We start from the raw sequence: 24,803 nt of genomic DNA on the forward strand, positions 1-24,803 counted from the left end.
TGCATGCCACAGCACTCCAGCCTAGACAGAGAGAGACCCTGAATAAAAAATTTAAAAAAAAAATCATCTGAAGGTACAAAACTCACTGGTAATAGTAAGTAAACAGAAAAACAGATTATAACACTGTAACTGTGGTATGTAAGTTACTCTTATCTTAGAAAGATTAAATGATGAACCAGGCTGGGTGGTGGCTCATGCCTATAATCCCAGCACTCTGGGAGGCTGAGGTGCGCAGATCATGAGGTCAAGAGATCAAGACCATCCTGGCTAACACGGTGAAACCTCATCTCTACTAAAAACACAAAAAATTGGCCAGGCTTGGTGACGGGTGCCTGTGATCCCAGCTACTCAGGAGGCTGAGGCAGGAGAACTGCTTGACCCTAGGAGGTAGAGGTTGCAGTGTGCCACTGCACTCCAACCTGGGCGACAGAGCAAGATGCCATCTAAAAAAAAAAAAAGAAAGAAAGAAAGATTAAATAATGATGAATCAATCAAAAATAACTGTTAGACAACTTACAATAAGATATATAGAAACAACAACAAAAGAAACAACAAAAAATTAAAAAGTGGGGAGACAAGATTAGTCTTTATTAGTTTTCTTTTTGCTTGTGAGCTTACGCAAACAGTGGTAAGTTGTTGTCAGCTTAAAATAATGGGTCCTGAGATAGTATTTGCAAGCTTCATGGTAACCTCAAACCAAAAAACATACTATGGATTCGCAAAAAGAAAAAAGTATCACCAAAGAAAATCACCTTCAATAAAAGACATGAAAAAAGAAGACAGAGAAGACCACAAAACAAACAGAAAACAACAAAATGGCAGAAATAAGGTACTTACCAATAACATTGACTGTAAATGGGCTAAACTCTCCAATTAACAGACACAGATGGACTGAATGGATTAAAAAACAAGACCTAATGATCTGTTACCTACAAGAAACACATTCACCTATAAAGACATACACAAAAAGATATTCCATGTTAATGGAAACAAAGCAGGAGTAGCTATACTTAGACAAAATAGATTTCAAGACAAAAACTAGAGACAAAGAAGGTCATTATATAATGATAAAGGGGTCAATTTAGCAAGAGGGTATAGCAATTTTAAATATATATGTACCCAACACTGGAGCACCCAGATATATAAAGCAAATATTAGAGCTAAAGAGACAGAGGCCCCAATACAATAATAGCTGGAGACTTCAACACCCCACTTTCAGCACGGGACAGATCTTCCAGACAGAAAATCAATAAGAAACACTGGACTTAATTGGCACCATAGGTCAAATGGACCTAACAAAAATTTACAGAACGTTTCATCCAATGGCTACAGGATACATGTTCTTTGCCTCAGCATATGTATCACTCTCAAGGATAGGCCATGTTATGTCACAAAGCAAGCCTTAACACATAAAAAAACAAAAAACAAAAAAACCCCTGAATATCAAGCATTTTCTCTGACCAAAATGGGATACTCTAGAAATCACTGACAAGAGGAATTATGGAAACTATACAAATACATGGAAATTAAACAATATGCTCTCTAATGACCAGTGGGTCAATGAAGAAATTAAGAAGGAAACTGAAAAATTTCTTAAAACAAATCATAATGGAAACACAATATACCAAAACCTACGGGATATAGCAAAAGCAGTACTAAGAGGGAAACTTACAGCTAAAAGTGCCTATATCAAAAAGAAGAAAAGGCTGGGCATGGCGGCTCATGCCTGTAATCCCAGCACTTTGGGAGGCTGAGGCAGGTGGATCATTTGAGGTCAGGAGTTTGAGACCACCCTGGCCAATATGGTGAAACCCCATCTCTACCAAAAATACAAAAAATCAGCTGGGTGTGGTGGCGCGTGCCTGTGATTCTAGGTACTAAGGAGGCTGAGGCAGGACAATCGCTTGAACCCAGGAGGTGGAGGCTGCAGTGAGCCAAGATTGTGCCACTGCACTCCAGCATCGGCAACAGAGTGAGACTCTGCCTCAAAAGAAAAAAAGAAGAAGAAGAACTCCAAATAAACAACCTAATGATGCATCTTAAGGAACTGGAAGCCAGACGTGGTGGCTTACGCCTGTAATCCCAGCACTTTGGGAGGCCAACGCTGGTGGATCACCTGAAGTTGGGAGTTCAAGACTTGCCTGACCAACATGGAGAAATCCTGTCCCTACTAAAAATACAAAATCAGCCAGGTGTGGGGGCGCATGCCTATAATCCCAGCTACTTGAGAGGCTGAGGTAGGAGAATCACTTGAACCCGGGAGGAGGAGGTTGAGGTGAGCCAAGATTGTGCCACTGCACTCCAGCCTAGGCAACAAGAGCGAAACTCTGTCTCAAAAAAAAAAAAAAAAAAAAAAGGAACCAGAAAAGCAAGAGCAAACAAAACCCCAAATTCAAATTATTAGAAGAAAATATTAAAGATCAGAGCAAAAATAAATGAAAATAAAAGAAAATAAAAAGATCAAGGAAACAAAATGTTGGTTTTTTGAAAAGTTAAAATTGATGAACCTTTAGCCAGACTAAAAATAAAGAATATCCAAATAAAATTAGAGATGAAAAAGGAGAGAATACAACTGATCCTGCAGAAATTCAAAGGATCATTAGTGGCTTATATGAGCAACTATGTACCAATAAATTGGTCTAGAAGAAATGGACAAATTCCTACACACAACATACTACCTACCAAGATTGAACAATGAAGAAATCCAAATGTAAGCTCACCAATAACAAGTAATGAGATTGAAGCCGTAATAAAAAGCCTGCCAGTAAAGAAAAGCCCGGGTCCTGACGGCGTTCACTGCTGAATTCCACCAAACATTTAAAGAAGAACAAACACCAATCCTACTCAAACTATTCTGAATAGAGGAGAAGGAATACTTCCAAATTTACTCTACAAAGTCAGTATTACACTGGTACCAAAATCAAAGACACATCAAAGAAAGAAAGCTATAGGGCCAATATCTCTGATAAATATGGATGCAGGCTGGGCGCAACAGCTCACGCCTGTGATCCCAGCACTTTGGGAGGCCGAGGCGGGTGGATCACGAGGTCAGGAGATCAAGACCATCCTGGCTAATATGGTGAAACCCCATCTCTACTAAAAATACCAAAAAAATTAGCCGGGTGTGGTGGCGCGTGCCTGTAGTCCCAGCTACTCAGGAGGCTGAGGCAGGAGAATGGCGTGAACCCGGGAGGCAGAGCTTGCAGTGAGCCGAGATTGCGCCACTGCACTCCAGCCTGGGCAGCAAAGCAAGACTCCGTCTCAAAAAAAAAAAAAAAAAAAAAAAAAATAGATGCAAAAATACTCAACAAAAAACTAGCAGGCGAAATTCAACAATACATTAAAGGTGGGGTGCAGTGGCTCACACCTGTAATACAATACTCTAGGAGGCCGAGGTGGGAGGATTTTGAGCTCAGGAGTTCAAAACCAACCCGGTCAACATAGTGAAACCTCATCTCTACTAAAAATAAAAAATTAGCTGAGTGTGGTGGTACATGCCTGTAATCCCAGCTGCTTGGGAGGGAAGGCAGAAGGACTGCTTGAGCCTAGGAGGTTGAGGTTGCAGTGAGCCAAGATCATACCACCGCACTCCAGCCTGGGTGGCAGAGTGAGACTCTGTCTCAAAAATAAAAAACAAAAAATAGGAGCCCAAACGACTCTTTAGGAAAAAAACTTAATAATTTGATTGAAAAATGGGCAAAGATTTGAGTAAGTATTTCTCAAAAGACACACAAATGTCAAACAGTCATTTGAAAAGGTACTTAACATCATTAATCAGAGAAATGCAAGTCAAAAGTACAATGGGACATCATCTTACCCCCAATTAAAATGGCTTATATCCGGGCTGGGCGCAGTGGCTCAAGCCTGTAATTTTAGCACTTTGGGAGGCCGAGGTGGGTGGATCACCCAAGATCAGGAGTTCAAGACCAACCTGGCCAACATGGTGAAACTTCATCTCTACTAAAAATACAAAAATTAGCTGGGTGCAGTGGTACATGCCTGCAGTCCCAGCTACCCAGGAGGCTGAGGCACAAGAATCGCAACCCAGGAGGTGGATGGAGGTTGCAGAGAGCCAAGATTGCACCACTGCACTCCAGCCTGGGCAAGAGTGAGACTCTGTCTCAAAAAATAAAAAAAAAAAGACCGGCACTGTGGCTCACACCTGTATTCCCAGCACTTTGGGAGGCCAAGGCAGGTGGATCACCTGAGGTCGGGAGTTCAAGACCAGCCTGACCAACATGGAGAAACCCTGTCTCTACTAAAAACACAAAAAGTAGCTGGGCGAGGTGGCGCATGCCTGTAATCCCAGCTACTCGGGAGGCTGAGGCAGGAGAATCGCTTGAATCCGGGAGCCAGAGGTTACAGTGAGCTGAGATCTTGCCACTGCACTCCAGCTTGGGCAACAAGAGTGAAACTCTGTTTCAAAAAAATAAATAAATAAAAATAAAAATACAAAAATAAAAATCACAACAACTGAACTCACGGAAAGAGAGAGTAGAATGATGGTTACCAGAGTGTGGGAAGGGTAGGAAGGAAGTTGAGGGGAGGTAAGGGCGGTTAAGGGGTTAAAAAAAAAAATAGAATGAATGAGACCTAGTATTTGATAGCACAACAGGGTGACAACAGTCAATAATAATTTAATGGTGTAATTGGATTGTTGTAAAACAAAGGACAAATGCTTGAGGGGATGGATTCCCTATGTTTCATGATTTGATTACTATACATTACATGTCTGTATCAAAACATCTTATGTACTCCATAAATATATATACCTACTATGCCCCCCCCAAAATTAAGTTAAAAATTAGCTAGGCATGGTGGTACATGGCTGTAGTCCCAGTGACTCAGGAGGCTGAGATGGGAGAATCACTAGAGCCTAGGAGGTTGAGGTTGCAATGAGCCATAATTGTGCCACTGCACTCCAGCCTGGGTGATGGAGGGATATTCTGTCTCAAAGTATAATAAAATATATTTACAATAAAGAAATAACTATAAATATGCTCAGCTATCTTAAATCACATTCATTTTTCCTTCCTTTCCAACCAAACAGGAATGTGCATTTTCAAATAAACTGACTTTTCCAATCTTCCTCCTCACCCTCCACAGTCAAATAAATTGACTTGTTAAAAAAAAAAATCAGCATATAGAAATACCTACTACACACTCTTCTTAAGAAATACAAATCTGGATCCTTTGGAAATCACACTAATGAAATAAAAGTGAAGAATTATATATAGGCAGTTCTCAATTATGAAATATATTGTACCCTAAAGGCACATTTAACTTTATTTTTTCCCATAGACAATATTTTAAGTTATGGTTAGACTTTGCAAAGCTACCCCAAACCATGGTAAACATGTAAAAGTGCAATGAAAGATATTAAAATACAACATCTTGCTAGAGTAAGTATGAAACTACTAATCAGAAATGCCAATATTAAAAAAAAGTAGGTATAATTGGAAATAATTAACAGTTGGGTAAAATTTGTAGTGAAGTGTAATGGGCTGTTAAAAGCACCTGGACAGCCCTTACTTCAAAGGCCAAAGAAAAAAAAAAAAGAAAAATAATTAAAAATTTAAAAATACCTAACACAAGATCTATTTATTTATGTATTTATTTTTTTGAGATGGAGTCTTGCTGTCACCCAGGCTGGAGTGCAGTGGCACAATCTCGGCTCACTGAAAACTCCGCCTCCCAGGTTCATGCCATTCTCCCGCCTCAGCCTCCAAAGTAGCTGGGACTACAGGCGCCCGCCACCATGCCCAGCTAATTTTTTATATTTTAGTAGAGACGGGGTTTCACAGCGTTAACCAGGATGGTCTCGATCTCCTGACCTCATGATCCGTCCACCTCGGCCTCCCAAAGTGCTGGGATTACAGGCGTGAGCCACCACGCCCAGCCAAGATCTATTTATTAAATAAACAATTGAAGGAGATTTAAAGGTATTTTTAATGTTTCCAGAGGTTAATGCTTACCATTTCTTTAATGGTTATTTCAACTGGAATATTTGCAAATCAATTGTGGTCAGGGTTGTCTGGAACGCTTACAAACAAAGTGACGGGGAATACAGAAAAAAATGGGGAAGAGCTATCAATAAAACTGACAAGAAAAAATACTAGAATCACCGTTTTAACTGACTGTATCAAAAGGACCACCTGTCCTGTGATGTCAACGAAAATAATAATGTGTACACGAAGCAGCAACAAGGGACTTGGGAAAGCATGTATTAGGAATTCCTATGGAGGGTACAGGAGGTTGAAGATCAACCTGTCACATTTTTCTTGTTGTTTTGACGTTTTGGCTTGGAAATATTTTACCTGTTCAGCACCAGCTTCCATTACAAACATGGTTTTTAGTACAAACAAGTTTGGGTTTAGGAGGAACCCAGCATCAGTATGAGTTGCTTCAGGAAAAAGTAGATGAAAAAGTATCACAATAGCAGCTGACATTTATGACGGTTTCTGTATCAGATACCATTCTAGGCACTTCACATATATTTTCGTTCTTCCTAACAATCTTATGATGTAGGTATATAGTTATTATGCCATTTTAGAGATGAGGAACCACGGGCAGAAAGCTCAGTTACTACCAAGAGTTAAGCTAGTGGAAAGTAGAAGTGAGGCACAATCATGGCTCACTGCAGCCTCCTGCCTAGGCCTCCCAAAGTGCTGGGATTACAGGCGTGAGATACTGTGCTGGGCCAACATACCTATTTTTAAATCCCTCTATGAGGTAGCAGTATTAATCTCTCTACAGATGAAGAAGCTAAGGCACTGCATCAGGTAACTTGCCCAAAATCACAGCTATTAACATGGAGAAGTCAGGTCTCAACCTCACTTGCATCCTACCTCTTACTGTCTATCTATGTGTCACCTGAGATAATGTACACAAAGATCTCCGTAAAGTGCTTGGCCCACAGTAAGCATTCAATAAAGGTTAACTAACTATTGCTGCTATTTAAAACTTCTTATATACATCCTTATACACACTCCAGTTATGGCCCTATAGGTGTGGATAGAAACTCATCTAGATAGGACGGCAAGGAGAAAGATAGGCTTAAAGAAATAATTTTAATAAGTAAGCATTCATTTTGCAAGCATAAGTTTCAGTTATCAAAAAGTGATCGGAAAAGCAGTTTTAATACTAAAAACCACAGGGAGAAGTGAAAAAAGAACAGAAAATTTGAAGCATAGGTAATGAATGATGTAAGGATAAACACACACAAGAAGAAACACTATTGCCATATTCAAATGCTCTCTGTACTTCAAAGTGAATTTAGGCTTTCTCAAAGCCTAAAAACACAAGCAATATTAAAAGTGCTGTGATTTCAACAGTCATCTTACTGCAGGGAGATCTCAACCTGGATACAGGGTGGGCGCAGTGGCTCACACCTGTAATCCCAGAACTTTGAGAGGCCGAGGCAGGCAGATACCTGAGTTTAGGAGTTTGAGACCAGCCTGGTCAACATAGTGAAAACTCGTCTCTACTAAAAATACAAAAATTAGGCCGGGCGCGGTGGCTCACACCTGTAATCTCAGCACTTTGGGAGGTCGAGGAGGGCAGATCACGAGGTCAGGAGATCGAGACCATCCTGGCTAACACGATAAAACGCCGTCTCTACTAAAAATACAAAAAATTAGCCAGGCGTGGTGGCGGGCGCCTATAGCCTCAGCAACTTGCAAGGCTGAGGCAGGAGAATCGCATGAACCCGGGAGGTGGAGCTTGCAGCGAGCCGAGACTGCGCCACTGCACTCCAGTCTGGGCCACAGAGCGAGACTCCGCCTCAAAAAAAAAAAAAAAAAATTAGCTGGGTATGGTGGCAGACGCCTGTAATCCCAGCTACTCAGGAGACTGAGGTGGAAGAATCATTTGAACCTGGGAGGCAGAGGTTGCAGTGAGCCAAAATCACGCCACTGCACTCCAGCCTGAGCGACAGAGCGGGGCCTCGTCTCAAAAAAATAAAAAAACCAAGTTTCTCAGGTCCCAACCCTTGCCACACTGTGCCTGTCAACTACTGTGGGTCCTTTAAAAAGAGGCTATCCTTACCTCACTTTACAAACAAAAAACTAAGGCCCAAAAAGGCCAGTTAACAGCCTAAGGTCAAGCAACTTGTATCACAATCAGGACAAAAATACAGATTTTTCCTGAGCCATATCCATTTAATTTTTTTTTTTCCATGAAGCACCTAAAGACAGTGTAGTGGGATGCTTCTGAAAAAGCACCCTGCCTCAACTAATTCCAAGCACCAGAATGACTTCGTGACCAATTTTATTTAAAATTTCTTCCCAAAGAAAGTGTTCATCACTACATTTTCCCAGTGCCTATATTACTATTTGTTGAGTAAACTAAGACCCTAGCCACTACCCTCAAATCTGAAAGTTACAAATAAAACCCCAAATTATTAAAGTAACTTCATATATTTATCCTTAAAAATTCTCCTCTGTGAAATGTCTAACCCATCAGCCCTATTTTTATTTCACAGCCCATTTTATAGAACCTTCGCTACAGTCTGAAAAAGAGTCTACTATATAGAATTGTAAGTATATTTAATTTAAAATTCAAGGACAATCCCCCGCATTTAGGAAAACAACTGAAAATTTTCTGGCCTTTTGCTGAATAAGTTCTTCTCTGCCCCTATGCAGTTTAATAACTTAGATATGCTATGTTAAGGCTATTTGGTATTATCAAGTCCCCTACAAGAAGCCTGAAAAACCAAGTGAACTTCACCATCTCTACCAAAAACAAACAAACAAACAGTTACAAGAACTATTATTTAGCCTTCAGTGCCTATGTCTCTTACCCTTAGAACTTAATATTCTCCTACCAACAACTGAGTGAATCAGGCAGATTCAGAGGAAGCAGGTCCTGGCCTTTTAGAGAGTGAAAAGAGCCACAGGAAACTTCCCGTTACCAAAAAAAAAAAAAAAAAAAAGTAGGCGCAAATACATTTAACCATCAATGGAGCAACAGAGGGCTCATCTTGTGCTTTCAAGACCTACTGTCAAAAATATTTTACAGTTAACGAAAGGTCAAATAAAGCAGCAATGGAGAAGGTTAACAGATCGATTAAAATTACATGTGAGAATCTGCAAAGATAAGATGGCTAATTCAAATACAGCAGCTGCTATATTTGATAAAACAATTTTCCCACCCATCTTCTCCCTTCTCTTCCCATCTCTCTCAGACACACATACACACTCCCTTATAATAACATTACTGAAGTGTTGTCTAAGTTAACCTCATTTTAGCAAGGAGGAAACATCCCCAGACTTCATGTCTATGAAATATCTGGGCCAGGCGTGGTGGCTCAGGCTTGTAATCCCAGCACCGTGGGAGGCCAAGGCAGGTGGATCACCTGAGGTCAGGAGTTCGAGACCAGCCTGGCCAACATGGTGGCCCATCTCTACTAAAAATATAAAAGTTAGCCAGGTGTGGTGGCACATGCCTGTAGTACCAGTTACTTGGGAGGCTGAGGCAGGAGAATCGCTGGAAGCCGGGCAGTGGAGGCTGCAGTGAGCCGAGATCATACCACTGCACTCCAGCCTGGGTGACAGAGCAAGACTGTCTCAAAAAAAAAAAAAAAAAAAAAAAAAAAAAAGAAAGAGAAAAAAGAAAGAAATATCTGGTGGACTGGGCATCTTGTGACGTTAACTGGCAAGCAGAGAAACCATCACACAAATTAATTACTAAGAAGGCTGACATCCTACTACCAGGCTCCATGTTTTTGTTTCATAGAAGCCCTAACCTAGGATATATTCATTTTTCTATACTTATATCTTTTTCAGTGATGCAAAAAACTGTCTAAAAGTACATTTGGGTACAGGATTGAAGAAAATGATTAGCATCAAAATATTGTAAATGCTTCCAACTTTCAAGTCTTTCATCAATGCTTTAAGAATCCCACAAATTCACTTAGTTTCATTATTCTTTAACTGTATTTTACAGTAAAAGAACAGTCTGCAATATTTTCATGGGAGTATAACATGGTTAGACAAGGCATCAAGCTACAATGTTGACATATCCTCTGTCCTAAAAGTCTACAGCTCCCATATGTCCTCAACATGTAATATCCTATTTTTCAATACTTCCAGTCAATGCAGTCAAGAACTGCCAGACAGAACAGCTCTCTCCATTGCAATCATATTATATCCTTCCCTACAAACAGCAGCCTGCTCCCACCATTTATTTATATGTAATCATGGGCCATAGCTTGCTGGCCCAGTGAAAGACAGGTGGCGTCCCAAGACTCCTAAAGTACTGTCATTTCTCTAACGTATATAGTTGGGGTTTCAGCAGGGCTTGAGTTTTATAACTAATCTTAGGTTTTCAGGAAAATTACAAAAGTTATTTTCTAAGGACCCAAAGGTATCCTTGGGAGGACACCTGTTAAACAAAACCTCCTCCTAGAGCTCCTTGCCCCTTCAGTTAAATAACCTCAGAAGTCAGGAGCTGTTTTTCAGCTTAGCCATAAGATATAAAAACAAAACAAACAAAAAACCTGCACATGATTGGGCACTCTTCTCTAACATAAACCTATCCTTGCACCACCAGGCAACCCCTTTCTCTAAAACACAACATTCAGACTGCCCTACCTCATGCTTGTCATAATTAACTTGAAATGAGTTATCCTAATTCAAAAGTAATTATTGAGTGGTGGCATGCACGTGTAATCCCAGCTACTTGGGAGGCTGAAGCAAAAGAATTGCTTGAACTTGGGAGGCGGAGGTTGCAGTGAGCTGAGATTGTGCCATTGTACTTCAGCCTGGGCAACAGAGCGAGACACTGTCTTTAAAAAAAAAAAATTATTGAACTGACTGCATTTTAAGATAATACCACTCCCCAATTCTCAAGAGTAGAGACTGACGTCCTTTCTCTTTAAGGAAGGAAGACAGTCCTTTGGATCAAGAACCCCAACAGGTCATAGGCATGGCAGAAAAGGCACATATTTGGATTAAAACAAATCTAGGCTTTCATCGGAGGTTGGTTACTCAGCTTAGTTTAGCCTTGGTGAAGTCCACAGGATCTCTTTAAGTCTCAATTTCTGCTTCAGTAAAACAGGTATAAAACACCCACTGATCTCAACAGCTAGTGAAGAGAATGGAAGCAGATAGCTAATGTAAAGAGCCCAATACCTAAACAGTGCCAATAAATATTAGTTACAATCCCCACAAAAAGGGCTGAATGGAAAACTGGATAATCCTTGTTACATGAAAAAAGGGAAAATAACACTTCCTGGAAGCCTGTTTTGTAAGTGCCAGGCACTTTGTTAGGCCCTTTCTCATACTGTCTTACTCAAATCTTAAGACATCCTTATTTCCCCCATTTTCCTTTTTAAAAGAGGTTAAATAACTAAGCAGGTCATCAGAAGTGGTGAGCCCTATTTTCAACCTAGGTCTTTCTGACTCCAAACACTCAATAGGCTATTTATTACATGGCTTACACGAATAATTTTGAAAACACATGCTACTTCCAAACCGTGGTTTCAACTGAAGAGAAGTTAGAATTGAGCACATCCTTATAAACATAATAAATTCCAAAATGAACACTGATGATTAGATCTTAATCAACCCTACCATCATAATTAAGGTTTACTATCTAAAGCACCACAGTTAATTATCTCGAGAATAGCTGTCCTTATACAGAAACCATTATTTATAAAATCCAGGTCAAACCTAAGCTGCGGTATGGACCACCAACGCACACACACTAATACAAACCTCAGCTCTGACCAACAACCAAGGCTACTGCTGAAAACTGTTCATAGAGGTCTTGGTGGCACCTGCATTCATTTAAGGACTGATTCAGTGCCTACTGTATAAATAGTGCTTCCAAGAGTAAACTCTTGTAAAAGTCCGAAGTCAAACACACCAGTAACAAATTTCACCTTTCATTTGCATTTAGCCCCTAAGTATACTGTACATTACAACATAAACATAACTTCTAAATGCAGTGTGAAACCAAAACATTCCTGTGACTGACATTATTGCCTTTCTCTCTAAAATGCACACATGCCCACACATATAAAACTGGGCCAGACACCCCATTAAAACCCATCCATAGCCCCTCTTACAGGGAATTCACCATTCCCAGGTAAAAACCTCTTACTGAGGAATTTATTTACGTTTTAAGAGATTTTCCTTTCAAGAACTATTGGGTACATTAAAAAAAAATTTCTCCTTGTTTTGAAAACACTGTCCTTTGAGAAATTTACACTTATCAATTTATAAAAATCTTACAACTTCACATTAAAAGGACACATCTTCTAAGTCCTTTAAATTCTTGCAATAGTAAAAATAAATAAATTAATTATAAAAACTTCTCTAGTTTCCTTTATCCACTAATTAAGAGTGCTCACAAGATGTGTGGTCCTGAACTAGGGGTGGCAAAGAAGAGAGTTCCAAGGTATTGTCAAAACCAAGGACCTTGAAAAGTTTACAATCTAGTTGTACAGTGTGTTCTATTAAAAACAAACAAACAAACCTTTCAACAATTTACTAACCATTTTGAACAAAAACAGGTGGTTTTAAGTCGAAACCTTTAAATGGACAAGGAAAGGAATACTGTAGGAAAAAAGACCAAAAAATAGATTCATAGAAATTAAAGAAGGAAAAGGACTAAGTATTCCAAGTGACCAAAGGACTAAGTATTCTAAGTAACATATCCTCAAGAATGTATTTGATTTATCAGATAAATCTAGCTTGAAAAGCTATAGCGAATTCCACAAACTAAGTCAACAGAATAAAACAAACATGACACAACTTCTATAAAAATGTTACCTTAAAAAATGGTACTGCAAACTCTTAAAGCAGTTAAATTTAATTAGCTAAAAACAAATACATGGCTAGCATCCTACACACTTTCATTATCATGTTCATGGCAGACATCACCAACCAATCACACCACACTTCCCTCCCTTCCCCCCCAACATAATCTAAGAACACAATCTTCCAGTAGAAGTCAGGGTAGGCATTATTACCAAACCTATTTGTTGTCCTTGATAGCTATTTTTCAAATATTGAAGTTGCCGGGTACAGTGGTTCACGCCTGTAATCCTAGCACTTTGGGAGGCCGAGGCAGGCAAGATCACCTGAGGTCAGGAGTTCAAAACCAGCCTGGCCAACATTGGGAAATCCTGTCTCTACAAAAATACAAAAATTAGCCAGGCGTGGTGGCCGGCGCCTGTAATCACAGCTACTTGGGAGGCTGAGCAAGGAGAAATGCTTGAACACCAGAGGTGGACGTTGCAATGAGCTGAGATCACACCAGTACAGTCCAGCCTGGACAACAGTGTGAAACTGTTTCGAAAGGCAGTGGGGGAGAAAGGTCGGGTGCAGTGGCTCACACCTGTAATTCCAGCACTTTGGGAGGCCAAGGCAGGTGGATCACGGGGTCAGGAGTTCGAGACCAGCCTGGCCAACATGGTAAAAACCCGTCTCTACTAAAAATACAAAATTAGCCGGGCAAGGTGGCACGCGCCTATAATTCCAGCTACTCAGGAGGCTGAGGCAGGAGAATCAGTGGAACCTGGGAGGCAAAGGTTGCAGTGAGCCAAGATCACACCACTGCACTCCAGCCTGGGCGACAGAGCAAGATCCCGTCTCAGAAAAAAAAAAAGTATAGTTTTCTGTTAAAGAAAACAAATCATTATGGTCAAGAGAACCTTAATTAGGAACAGATTTTTTTTTTAATGTAATCCCCTTTTTAAAGAGTTCTAGAAAATTATATATTTTGAGAGCTTATTTTTGACCCATTTGAATTAAAAAACCAGAGACAGTCGCTTTTTCTTCTTTTCTTTTTTTTGAGACAGAGTCTCGCTCTGTTGCCCAGGCTCGAGTGCACTGGCAGGATCTCCTCTCACTGCAAGCTCCGCCTCCCGGTTCCCGCAATTCTCCTGTCTCAGCATCCCCAGTAGCTGGGACTACAGGCGCCCGCCACCACACCGGCTAATTTTTTTTTTGTATTTTTAGTACAGACGGGATTTCACCGTGTTAGCCAGGATGGTCTCCATCTCCTGAACTTGTGATCTGCCTGCCTCGGCCTCCCAAAGTTCTAGGATTACAAGCGTGAGCCACCGCTTCCGGCCTGACAGTCGCTTTTTCTGAGTATCCAAAAAGTTAAAACCAGACAGGCCCACTCATCATGGGATTTTTAAAGAATATATAGTTTAAAAAAATATCTGTAAATCTAATAAAAGAAAGAAGCACTAACTTGGTTCTTGCAGTTTAAGAGAAATACAGGTCAGTATTAACCAAACACTTCTGAGAATATATGTGGTCACTTAAGATTTGTCACTTCCTTCAAAAGAATTTAAGGTAGAACAGACTCCCGAAGTGAGGTGATAAAAAAGGAAAATAAAAACAGATACCAGGAACTCTAGGATCATGTTATAGAGTAAACCAACAGGAAGGACTGAAAAACTGGATTCAGGAAGTTGTAAGAGAGTACTATTGTATAAGCGAGAAACAAACATTTCTTAAATACTCAAGTCTAATAAAGAAAAAGTTCTCATATTCTACGAAAAAAACAGGACGCTCTAGCTCCCTAGTCTAACAGGGTTCAAGTATTATATATACATAGGCAGATAACAACACAATCTCAGGAATATAAACACCATAAAAAGGGGCATTTCAGGCCAGGCACAGTGGCTCACACCTGTAATCCCAGCACTTTGGGAGACCAAGGCAGGCGGATCACGAGCAGAAGATAAAGACCATTCTGGCCAAGATGGTGAAACCCCATCTCTACTGAAAAAAAAAAGGAGCCGGGCTAACGTGTGGCGCGCACCTGTAGTCCCAGCTACTGAGGAGTCTGAGGCAGGAGAATCGCTTGAACCTGGGAGGCGGAGGCTGCAGTGAGCCGAGATCGTGCCACTGCACTCCAGCCTGGGAGACAGAGCGAAACAGTCTCCAAAAAAAAAAAAAAAAAAAAAAGGTGGGCGGTGGTGCATTTCTCCACCAATCTCAATTGCATTAATAGTAAAAATAGTAACTTGCTTTGAGAAACTACGTGTAGTACCCATTAGGGAAAACTAAGTATATTTTAAAAGACTTTTTTTAGTGAAGTTCCTCCAGCAGAAGCCAGTGAGCAGGCATGAATTACACATTTCTTACACATTCTAGAGCCCCATATGTATATCCATTCAGACCCTTTTTTCCATTATTTTTTGTTACTTTAAGGATTAGTTTGAAAAAGCTTTTGTACTTCTACAGTAAGTACAAAAATACAACGAACATTCCTGCCCAGAGCCTTTATTTCTCCCTAAAACAGGAGTGAAACCTGAGCCATCTGTAAAGATCTGAGGTAGTCCAAAAAAGAAGAAACAAAACAAAACACTTATAAAAAATCTTTTAAAAATAAATTTGCATCCAATAGTCAGTAGGTGCTTTTTCACTTGGACAGGTCACCCGTTTAAAAATGAATTTAAAATTTGCGTCGGTTGCCACACTGCATAAAGAAGAATCAAAACAGAAGATCAACTTTGCTAGGTAAGACAAACTATTTTAAATAAAGGTGACACGGACAAAGAAGAGTTGATATCTGGGCAGTTATTGCTGGGAGAGCTTTAGGGGTAGAAAAATGCTCATGTAGCCTATGCTTACAGAACACTTTTCTGAGTGGCTTTAATTGCGCATTACCAGTACTGAGTAGTACACAGAGCGCATTTGATAAATGGGGAAGGAAATAAAGACTAAGGTCCTTCAGAGAGTCAATTAAGCAGCCACCCAGAGGGATGAAGGGGAAGGTAGATCAGGAACCCCTCTTGGTTTCCACTTGACCAGAAAAGCAACCGTCCTACCTGCGCACACCCTCTCGAGACCGAGCCTTCAGCCTTTGGTTTGGCCAGTAAACCAAAAGCGACCAGTAGAGCCCAGACTAGAGGCTCACTCAACTCACCTCCTGGATGCGCTTCCTGGCCCGCTGAAGCACTTCTTCGTAGCCCTTCTGCCGCAGTTCGCTGAGGCTTTCATAATACTCCTCGGGATCGTCGGTCTCGGTGAAGAGCACCTGGGAGAGGATCTTCCAGCCGCAGGTGTCCAGGCCGTGGCCCAGGTAGACCTGGAGCTGGTAACACAGACTGTCGATTTCCTGCTCCGTCATCTCGGGGGCGCCCCCAAACAGCACAGTCCACATGCCCGAAGGTTCCTCCGGGAACACCGGCAGGCACGACTCCAACTGCGAGTTCACCGAGCACAGCTGCTGGTGCACGGCGCGCAGGTCCTGGAAAGAGAAGAGTCCGGCCCAGCTGCACTCTTCGGCCGGAGACTCCAGCTCGGCGGCTGGCAGCGGCTGCTCCGCGTCCGAGAGCGCCAGAGGCGCCTCGTCCTCCTTCACCATTTCCAGCACCTCGATCTCCTCGGAGACCGTCCCAGAGGCGCTCACTATACGTACAGAGGACACCGAGGCCTCTTTCGGCGCCGGTCTGGCTGCTGCAGCAGCAGCGGCCCCCGCCGCATCGTTGGCTTCAGATACTCTCTGAACCGGGATGGGTTTGGCCCGCACTGGGCTCCTAAGACGACTCTCCGCCCCTTTGCTGCCAGGACTTCGCAGCCGCGGGTCCCCCAGAAGGCTGCCAGTGCTCCGAGGAGAACCGCCCTCCGCCCAGGCCGAGCTCCGCCGGGGCCCGGGGCTCCTAACCAGAGTTGCAGAGGCAGTGGCCTCGGGCCGGCCCCTGCCCGCCGGGCTGCCAGGCCCGCGGCTCCCGTCGGACGCAGCTCCGCCGGCCTCGGCGCCCCCTCGCGCCCCCGCCTGCTCCCGGGAGCCGCTCCTCTGCCTCTGGGCCGTCCGGTTGTGGCAGGTTATGGCAAACTTGCCCTCAATCTCGTTCCAGGCTACAATAAAGACGAATTTGTGCTTCTCGCGCTCGTCGAACACATGGGGCCGCACAGCCACCCAGTCTGACTCGAGCGTCTCCTCCAGCGAGAACGACATGGTGGCTCCGACTTAACGCGGGGAAGGGCCGCCGGCCCGGCCCGCTCGAGGACTCCCCGCTGGCTGCGCCGCGCCCCCCGCTCACCCTCGCCGGGCGCCTTCAGCCATCTTAGTGCGCCGGCCGGCTCTCCTCGCTCGTTCGCCCGTCGCTCCGCGCCACGACCACCGAGCTCCTTTGTGGCGCGGCTCGCGGGAAGGACAATACGCGTCCCGGGAGCAGGTAGTTCACATGGTCACGTGCGGCCGGATCTGTTTACAAGCCCCGCGCTGCCGCAGCGTCTCGCGGCCGCCCGCCGCCCCCGGCGCGAGGCCGTGGAGCTGCGTCTGCGGCGCTCCGGGGGTGAGGCGCGGGTCCCGCGGGGTCAGGCCGGCGCTGTGTGCGCCCGGGTCGCTCGCCCAGGTCAAGCTCCCCGCCCCCGCTCCTGCTGCTGCAGCAGAAAGCCGGCAGCGGGTCAGACTGATGAACCCTTCTTCTAAACTCTGCGCCTCAGCATCGCCACAATGTTGCCATTCGACTGCTGACGTCGGCGGCTCCACGAGGGACGTAAACACGGGCACGTGCCGCACGCTGGTGACGCGGCGGCGGCGGCGCGCGCACCCCGCCAGTGCGCGCCGGCACCTCCCCTTGGCGTCCCCTGAGCCAGCCCGCGAGCGGCCGCGCTCCCGACTCTCCTTCCTTCCGCGCAGCCTCCTGTTCCCCCGGGCTGGAGCTCGCTGTCGGCGGGTTGCCGGCTCCGAGGGCGTTGTGAGTGGCAGGTGTGCCCTGCTGCATAAGTGGCTTCCGAACCCGGGAAAAGAGACTGAGGCGAAGGAACTGAGACGTTTCGCACTCCAGGTATTGAGCCCCTCGAATGTACGTTTGTCTCCATTCTCCCGGAGGAAGCCCGACGGGCAGTCGCTCCTGTGTTCAGAAGTAGCGTGTCGCCGCGGGGAACGGTGTGCTGAACTCTTGTGGGGCTCGCCCCCAGCCTGTTAAGTTCTGCCCTTGAGACCAAAACAAAAAAACAAAAAATTCCAAAAGATTTTCTGGAAAGACAAAGTTTAAGATATGAAAGGAAGGTGTCTGAGGACAGCCCAGTAACAGTCCAAAACAAAATGAAAAATGAAAATGCCATGTCCTAAGAGCAAGAATGTTTACATTTCAGTTCATTGGTGTTTTATTGCTTCAGGTTTCATCATTATGTACTTTTCTGTGAACCTCGTTTTGAGGTCACTGGGCTTTAGCCCTTTTGAAGTTGTATTCAATTATGGGAGTTCCCAGAATGCATATACAAAAAAAGTCATATCAATCTCTGCTATTCTTACTAAACTATGATGAAACACATTCTTGAAATTAGTAGACTTTATAATCCAGTTTATATTATTGGCTTTCTTTTTACGATTAGTATACAAGTCACAGATATTGTGCACTGTAGTAAAGAACAACGGGAATTAGTTATTCTTTTACAATTATTCACATTTCTAAACACAAAACCGTTTGAATTAGTCTTGTATTGTTAGGTTCAGTAATAAACAGCTGTTTATTCAGATGACAGAACAGTACTGAACTAAGCTTCAAACTTAGCTCAGTATTATCTATCTTAAAACTCTAAGCTTCAACACTTGATTCAGTATTGTCCTGATATTTGAATAAACAACCCCCCCAAAAAATTTTTGAGACAGAGTCTCACTCTGTGGCTCAGGCTGGAGCACAGTGGCACGATGTCAGCTCACTGCACCTCCGCCTCCCAGGTTCAACTGATTCGCCGGCCTCAGCCTCCCAAGTAGCTGGGATTACAGGCACACACCACCAAGCCCGACTAATTTTTGTATTTTTATTAGAGATGGTGTTTCTTCATGTTGGCCAAGCTGGTCTCAAACTCCTGACCTCAGGTGATCCTCCTGCCTCGGCCTTCCAAATTGCTGGGATTACAGGCGTGAGCCACTGAGCCCGTTAGGTTTTTAACATTTTGTACAGTTTGTTATGTGAAACCACAGATTTTCAAAGTTTACAACTGTGAATTTGTGTCAAATCTCAAATGCAAGTCAGAGACACGTTTTGAAAGGCAAAAAGGAGAGAAAAGCCATTTCAAATCTGAATTAGGGGGCTGGGAATGGTGACTGACGTTTGTAATCCCAGCACTTTGGGAGGCTGAGGTGGGTGGATCACTTGACGTCAGGAGTTCAAGACCAGCCTGTACAACATGGTGAAACCCCCAACTCTACTAAAAATACAAAAATTAGCTGGGTGTGGTGGCACACGCCTGTAATCCCAGCTACTTGGGAGGCTGAGGCAGGAGAATTGTTTGAACCCAGGAGGCAAAGGTTGCTGTGATCTGAGGTCATGCCCTGCACTCCAGCCTGGGCGACAGAGTGAGACTCCACCTCAAAAAAGAAAAGAGGAAAGAAAAAAGGTTTGAATTACCAGCTAAACAAACAGTAGCACATTATAGAAAACTTTCTCTTCTTTTTTGCTAAAAAGCAACCGCAAAAAGTTAGTTTTTCTGATAAAACATTACGGACACAAACCCTTTATGTATAATTGTGAATACAGAGAATGAATGTTAAAAGAATTTGTTTATAAGTTCTGTTCAGAGGATGAGAAAAAGAAATAAAAATTATTAAAAAATTAGTCCGGGCGCGGTGGTTCACGCCTGTAATCCCAACACTTTGGGAGGCTGAGGTGGGCGGATCACAAGGTCAGAAGTTCGAGACAAGCCTGGCTAACATGGTGAAACCCCATCTCTACTAAACATACAAAAATTAGCTAGGCGTTATGGCAGGCACCTGTAATCCCAGCTACTTGGGAGGCTGAGGCAGGAGGATCATTTGAACCCGGGAGGCAAAGGTTGCGGTAAGCTGATATCGTGCCGTTGTACTACAGTGCCTGGGCAACAAGAGCGAAACTCCGTCTGAAAAAAATTTATAATAATAATAATAATAATATGTTGGCTGGATGACTGGACACAGTGACTCACGCCTGTAATCCAAATGCTTTGGGTGAATTGCTTGAGCCCAAGAGTTTAAGACCAGCCTGGGCAACATGGAGAGACACTGTCTCTACAAAAAAATAAAATAGGCCACGCACGGTGGCTCACGCCTGTAATCCCAGCACTTTGGGAGGCTGAGGCAGGCGAATCACCTGAGGTAGGGAGTTCAAGACCAGCCTGATCAACATGGAGAAACCCCGTCCCTACTAAAAGTACAGAATTAGCCAGGTGTGGTGGTCCATGCCTGTAATCCCAGCTACTTGGGATACTGAGGCAGGAAAATCTCTTGAACCCAGGAGGCAGAGGTTGCGGTGAGCAGAGATTGCACAATTGCACTCCAGCTTGGGCGACAGAGCGAAACTGCGTCTCAAAAAAATAAAAATAAAAAATAAAATAAAATAAATAGCTGTCCATGGCGGTATGCACCTGTGGTCCCAGCTACTTGGGAGGCTGAGGTGGGAGAATTGCTTGAGCCCAGGAGCTCAAGGCTGCAGTGAGCCATGATCGCACTACTGCAGTCCAGCCTGGGCAACAGAGTGAGACTCTGTTTCAAAATAAATAAATAGGCCAGGCGCGGTGGCTCACGTCTGTAATCCCAGCACTTTGGGAGGCCGAGGTGGGTGGATAGCTAAAGGTCAGCCATTCGAGACCAGCCTGGCCAACATGGTGAAACCCCATCTCTGCTAAAAATACAAAAAATTAATCAGGCGTGGTGGCAGGCACAGGTAATCCCAGCTACTCGGGAGGCTGAGGCAGGAGAATCACTTGAACCCGGGAGTCAGTGGTGGCAGTGAACCGAGATTGCACCACTTCACTCTAGCCTGGGCGACAGAGCGAGACTTCATCTCAAAAATAAATATATAAATAAATGTAAATAAACAATGTTATAAGAAATATTTTATATACATGTATATTAAAATTATAATATTTTGTTAAGTGGTATTAAGAGTAAAACAACATGAAATTATATTTATTCATGGATATAAAATTTTATCTTATCAGAATAGTGCTACAGAAAATTGGTTCACGGTTACACGGGTGATAAGTATTTCCTCTCAATACACTGGCCACTGTGTTTTGTTGAATGAGATGTTTCAGTGTTTCTTGTTTGTGCTTTCTTAGTAATTGTTATCCTAGAAATGAAAAGAAACAAACCAAAATTCCCATGATAGGTGACTATAGTACTCTACAATTCTTTATTTAGGTCTGTATCTGATTGCCAAGCAAGATCTCTCAGTGTGTAAGTTACTCCCTGGGAATAAGCAAAGCTACAGAAAAACCCCACATACACCATAGCAGCCTTCAAACGGCTTAAAACTATTTTCTGTTTGAAGTTTTTAGAACTATTGTGCATCGTTAGGTAATTCAGGAAACGCTTTAACTCTTTAGTACTTTTCATAAAAACTATAATAGTTTATTTACATAGTGATTTTCAAATTATATAGCGTTTTCTTACCTCATAATAGCCATGAAATGTAACTATGAAAGGAATAAGCATCTTTAATTTATATAGGAGAAAACAGCAGTCCAGATTAGTTAGGTCACATATCCCAGGGTTGGGAGCAGGGAGCAACTTCAGTTCCAGGGTCCGTTTGCGAATCCACTGGTGTCTCAGTTAGATTCTCCCAGAAGCAGACACTGAGAAGTTAGAAATGCAAAAAATGTATGGGGTGCTGGGCGCGGTGGCTCATGCCTGCAATCCCAGCAGTTTGGGAGGCTAAGGTGGGCGGTCACATGAGATCAGAAGTTTGAGACCAGCCTGGCCAATATGGTGAAACCCTGTCTCTACTAAAAATACAAAAATTAACCAGGCATAGTGGTGCACACCCGTAATCCCAACTACTTGGGAGGCTGAGGCACAAGAATCGCTTGAACCCTGGAGGTGGAAGTTGCAGTGAGCCGAGATCGTGCCACTGCACTCCAGCCTGGGCATCAGAGCGAGACTCTGTCTCAAAAAGAAAAAAAAAAAAAAGTATGGAGGCGACACCTGTGAAAGAGAAGGGGCAGAGGCAGAATCGGGCAGACTAATCCAACAGGGATTAATTAAGTTCCTCATGGCTGGGCACAGTGGCTCATACCTGTAATCCCAGCACTTTGGGAGGCCAAGGCGAGTGGATCACCTGAGGTCAGGAGTTCGAGACCAGCCTGACCAACATGGATAAAACCCATCTCTACTAAAAATACAAATTTAGCCAGGCGTAATCCCAGCTACTTGAGAGGCTGAGGCAGGAGAATCACTTGAACCCAGGAGGAGGAGGTTGCAGTGAGCCAAGATCACACCATTGCACACCAGCCTGGGCAATAAGAACAAAACTCTGTCTCAAAAAAAAAGAAGTTCCTCATTGGGTGGATATAGCCAGGCCTTGCTCAGTCATTGACTGGGGACCACCCTGAGAAAAGTACAGGATAAAAACCTGAAGCTGACGCTGAAGACACTAACAGGTGGGGACTGTCCACTTACCACACTCCTTGCAGCTCGGGGGTGGCTCCTTTCTAGAAGGGGGATCCAATTGACATGTCTCCACAACTGCCACAGTTTACCTTGTGTGCCACACGGATCCACTTCATAAAAACACGTGGGAAGCATCTCCTCTAGGTCTTTGGTAGGCCTCTCTTCCTGAGGGAAAACAAAAGAGGGAGGTTATCAGGGCAAACTACAGCCTCCATAGCCATAGTTGATCTCACAGCCACAACTGGTACTCTTTTTCCTCTTTTCTTCTTAATTTTTGTTTGTTTGTTTGTTTAAGACAGAATCTTGCTCTGTCACCCAGGCTGGAGTGCAGTGGTGCAATCTCGGCTTACTGCAGCATCTACCTCCTGGGCTCAAGCAATCCTCCCACCTCAACATCCTGAGTAGCTTGGGACCATGGGTATGCACCACAATGCTCAACTCATTTTTTTTTTTGTAGCGATGGCTGTCTCCTTATGTTGCCCAGGCTGGTTCCGAACCCCTGAGTTCGAGCCGTCCTCCTGCCTTGGCTTACCAAGGTGCTAGGGCATTTACAAGATACACAAGCAATAAGGGTACACCTAGCCCAGCAATGGCCCTCGGAAACCAAAAGTGTTCTCCCCACTGGAGGCCACATACAAGATTCCATCTGTATCTTTTTCCTTCTAGTAAAATTCTCCTATAGTTAGGCTGGACTGTTTTTTGTTTGTTTGTTTATTTTTTGAGATGGAGTTCCGCTCTTGTTGCCCAGGCTGGAGCGCAATGGCACAATCTCGGCTCACTGCAACCTCCGCCTCCCAGGTTCAAACGATTCTCCTGCCTCAGCCTCCCGAGTAGCTGGGATTACAGGCATGCGCCACCACGCCCAGCCAATTTTTTGTATTTTTAGTAGAGACTGGGTTTCTCCATATTGGTCAGGCTGATCTCGAACTCCCGACCTCAGGTGATCCGGCTGCCTCAGCCTCCCAAAGTGCTGGGATTACAGGCATGAGCCACCGTGTCCCGCCAGGCTGGACTGTTTTATCCACAAACAGAAGATGCCTTTTCAGAAGGAAGATGGATCCTTTTCCTGATGATCCACATGAACTGAGCCACAGATGGAACTGAATGGCTGTCAGATGGAACCAAGTTCTTCTGTTTGTCAGTGTCAACACACTGAGAGCCTGAGACCTTTTTCTTCCACAATCACCGGAACCCGGTCAGGTTGTTTCACTCTGATCTTCAGGAACCGCATGCATCTGTTTTCTAGCAAGTGGTTCTTCTTGAACATCCACGTCAGGGTGGTGGCAGGGAGGGGACATAGCCGGCTCTAGAAACCACAGAGCTCAGCGCAACCACCATGACAACAATGGCAGTGGCAACAACACACAGGCCTGTTCTTTACTCTTAAGGGAATGTCCTGACCACAGGATGTGCAGAAACTTTACGGAGGTAGCAAGTAGCTAATTTTTTTTACGGTTTATCTCGCTCTAGAGTGCATGTGCCTTACCAGCATTTCCAGCATGTTAGTAGTCTCTTACTTACCCTGGCCTCATCAGCATGATGTCATCATTGTAATGAATGAATCAACATGATATTCTGCAGTTTGTCCAGATGGTCCCAATGTCTTCAGGCTATATTATGACAGATGGTCAAAAGTTAACATGGCCCTGGAGCACATTGTTGCTGATCTTCTTTCCTAACTGATAGAAAAGAACACATTTGCCAAATCAGTGGCTGCATACTGTGTACCAGCAATTGTATTATCTGTTTTAGCAAAGATACCACATCTAGCCTAGCAGCTGTGATCAGGTCTATTTCTTGGTTGAACATTAGTCTCCAGGATCTGTCTGGTTTTTGCAAGGACCAGACCAGCAAATTAAACAGAGGTAGGACAGGGACCAGCATGCCTGCATCTTTAAGAGTGGCCCTAATTTCTGCCATCCCTCTCCAGGATTATACTGGTTTGGATTCACTATCTTGGTGGGAGGGAGGCAGTTTGGGAGGCTTCTACCAGAACTTCCCCACTGTAATAGCCCCCACCAACAGGTACAGCCTGTGGGTTACTCTGCCACAGTGTCAATCCCAATGAGATATTTGGGGACCAGGGAAATATTCACCAGGTGATTTCATAGACCACTGGACTCACTCTTGGGCCAGGGCTTCACTTACTGGCCCCTGTAGGCCCCCACTCTAACACAGCCCATGATGATGTTTCCAGTCATTGGGTATCTGTGTCAACTTGGACCCTGTCTCCAGAAGTCCTTGGAATGTTGGAGTAAATCCCTCACTCCAGTGAGCAATCACTCACGTCTTCCACAGAAGAACTGGAGAAATCACTATGTATTGCAGGGTTCTTGGTACTGGGATCTGGCCATGTCTTAAAGCAATGGCCACTAGATCTGAAAACTGATTTAGGTGCAGAAACTGGGCAAGAGAGATCCTTTTGGGTAACTGCCCTCAGCCTCCTGCTCATC

At 43.8% G+C, this 24,803-nt stretch overlaps 2 protein-coding genes and 1 long non-coding RNA gene across 3 annotated transcripts in view; 1 reads left to right on the forward strand and 2 right to left on the reverse strand.

Annotated features, from left to right (window-relative positions):
• Nucleotides 1-17,316, reverse strand: part of LOC105475089 (junction mediating and regulatory protein, p53 cofactor) — a 91,527-nt gene extending 74,211 nt beyond the window's left edge. The window contains 1 exon segment of the mRNA XM_011730083.2: nucleotides 15,895-17,316. Within this exon segment, the coding sequence (XP_011728385.2) occupies nucleotides 15,895-16,929 (1,035 nt within the window). The 5' untranslated portion in view covers nucleotides 16,930-17,316.
• LOC139363956 (uncharacterized) overlaps nucleotides 17,159-24,803 on the forward strand; it is a 64,396-nt gene continuing 56,751 nt past the window's right edge. Inside the window, exon 1 of the mRNA XM_071099201.1 lies at nucleotides 17,159-17,764. Within this exon, the coding sequence (XP_070955302.1) occupies nucleotides 17,159-17,764 (606 nt within the window). The remainder of the gene's footprint in view (nucleotides 17,765-24,803) is intronic.
• LOC105475090 (uncharacterized) overlaps nucleotides 21,401-24,803 on the reverse strand; it is a 44,104-nt gene continuing 40,701 nt past the window's right edge. The window contains exons 3-5 of the long non-coding RNA XR_011624899.1: nucleotides 23,872-24,029; nucleotides 22,360-22,515; nucleotides 21,401-21,536 (exon numbers count right to left, since the gene is read on the reverse strand). This is a non-coding gene — a long non-coding RNA (uncharacterized lncRNA). The remainder of the gene's footprint in view (nucleotides 21,537-22,359; nucleotides 22,516-23,871; nucleotides 24,030-24,803) is intronic.

The sequence above is a fragment of the Macaca nemestrina genome, chromosome 6, assembly GCF_043159975.1.
Source record: "Macaca nemestrina isolate mMacNem1 chromosome 6, mMacNem.hap1, whole genome shotgun sequence".
Lineage (NCBI taxonomy): Eukaryota > Metazoa > Chordata > Mammalia > Primates > Cercopithecidae > Macaca > Macaca nemestrina.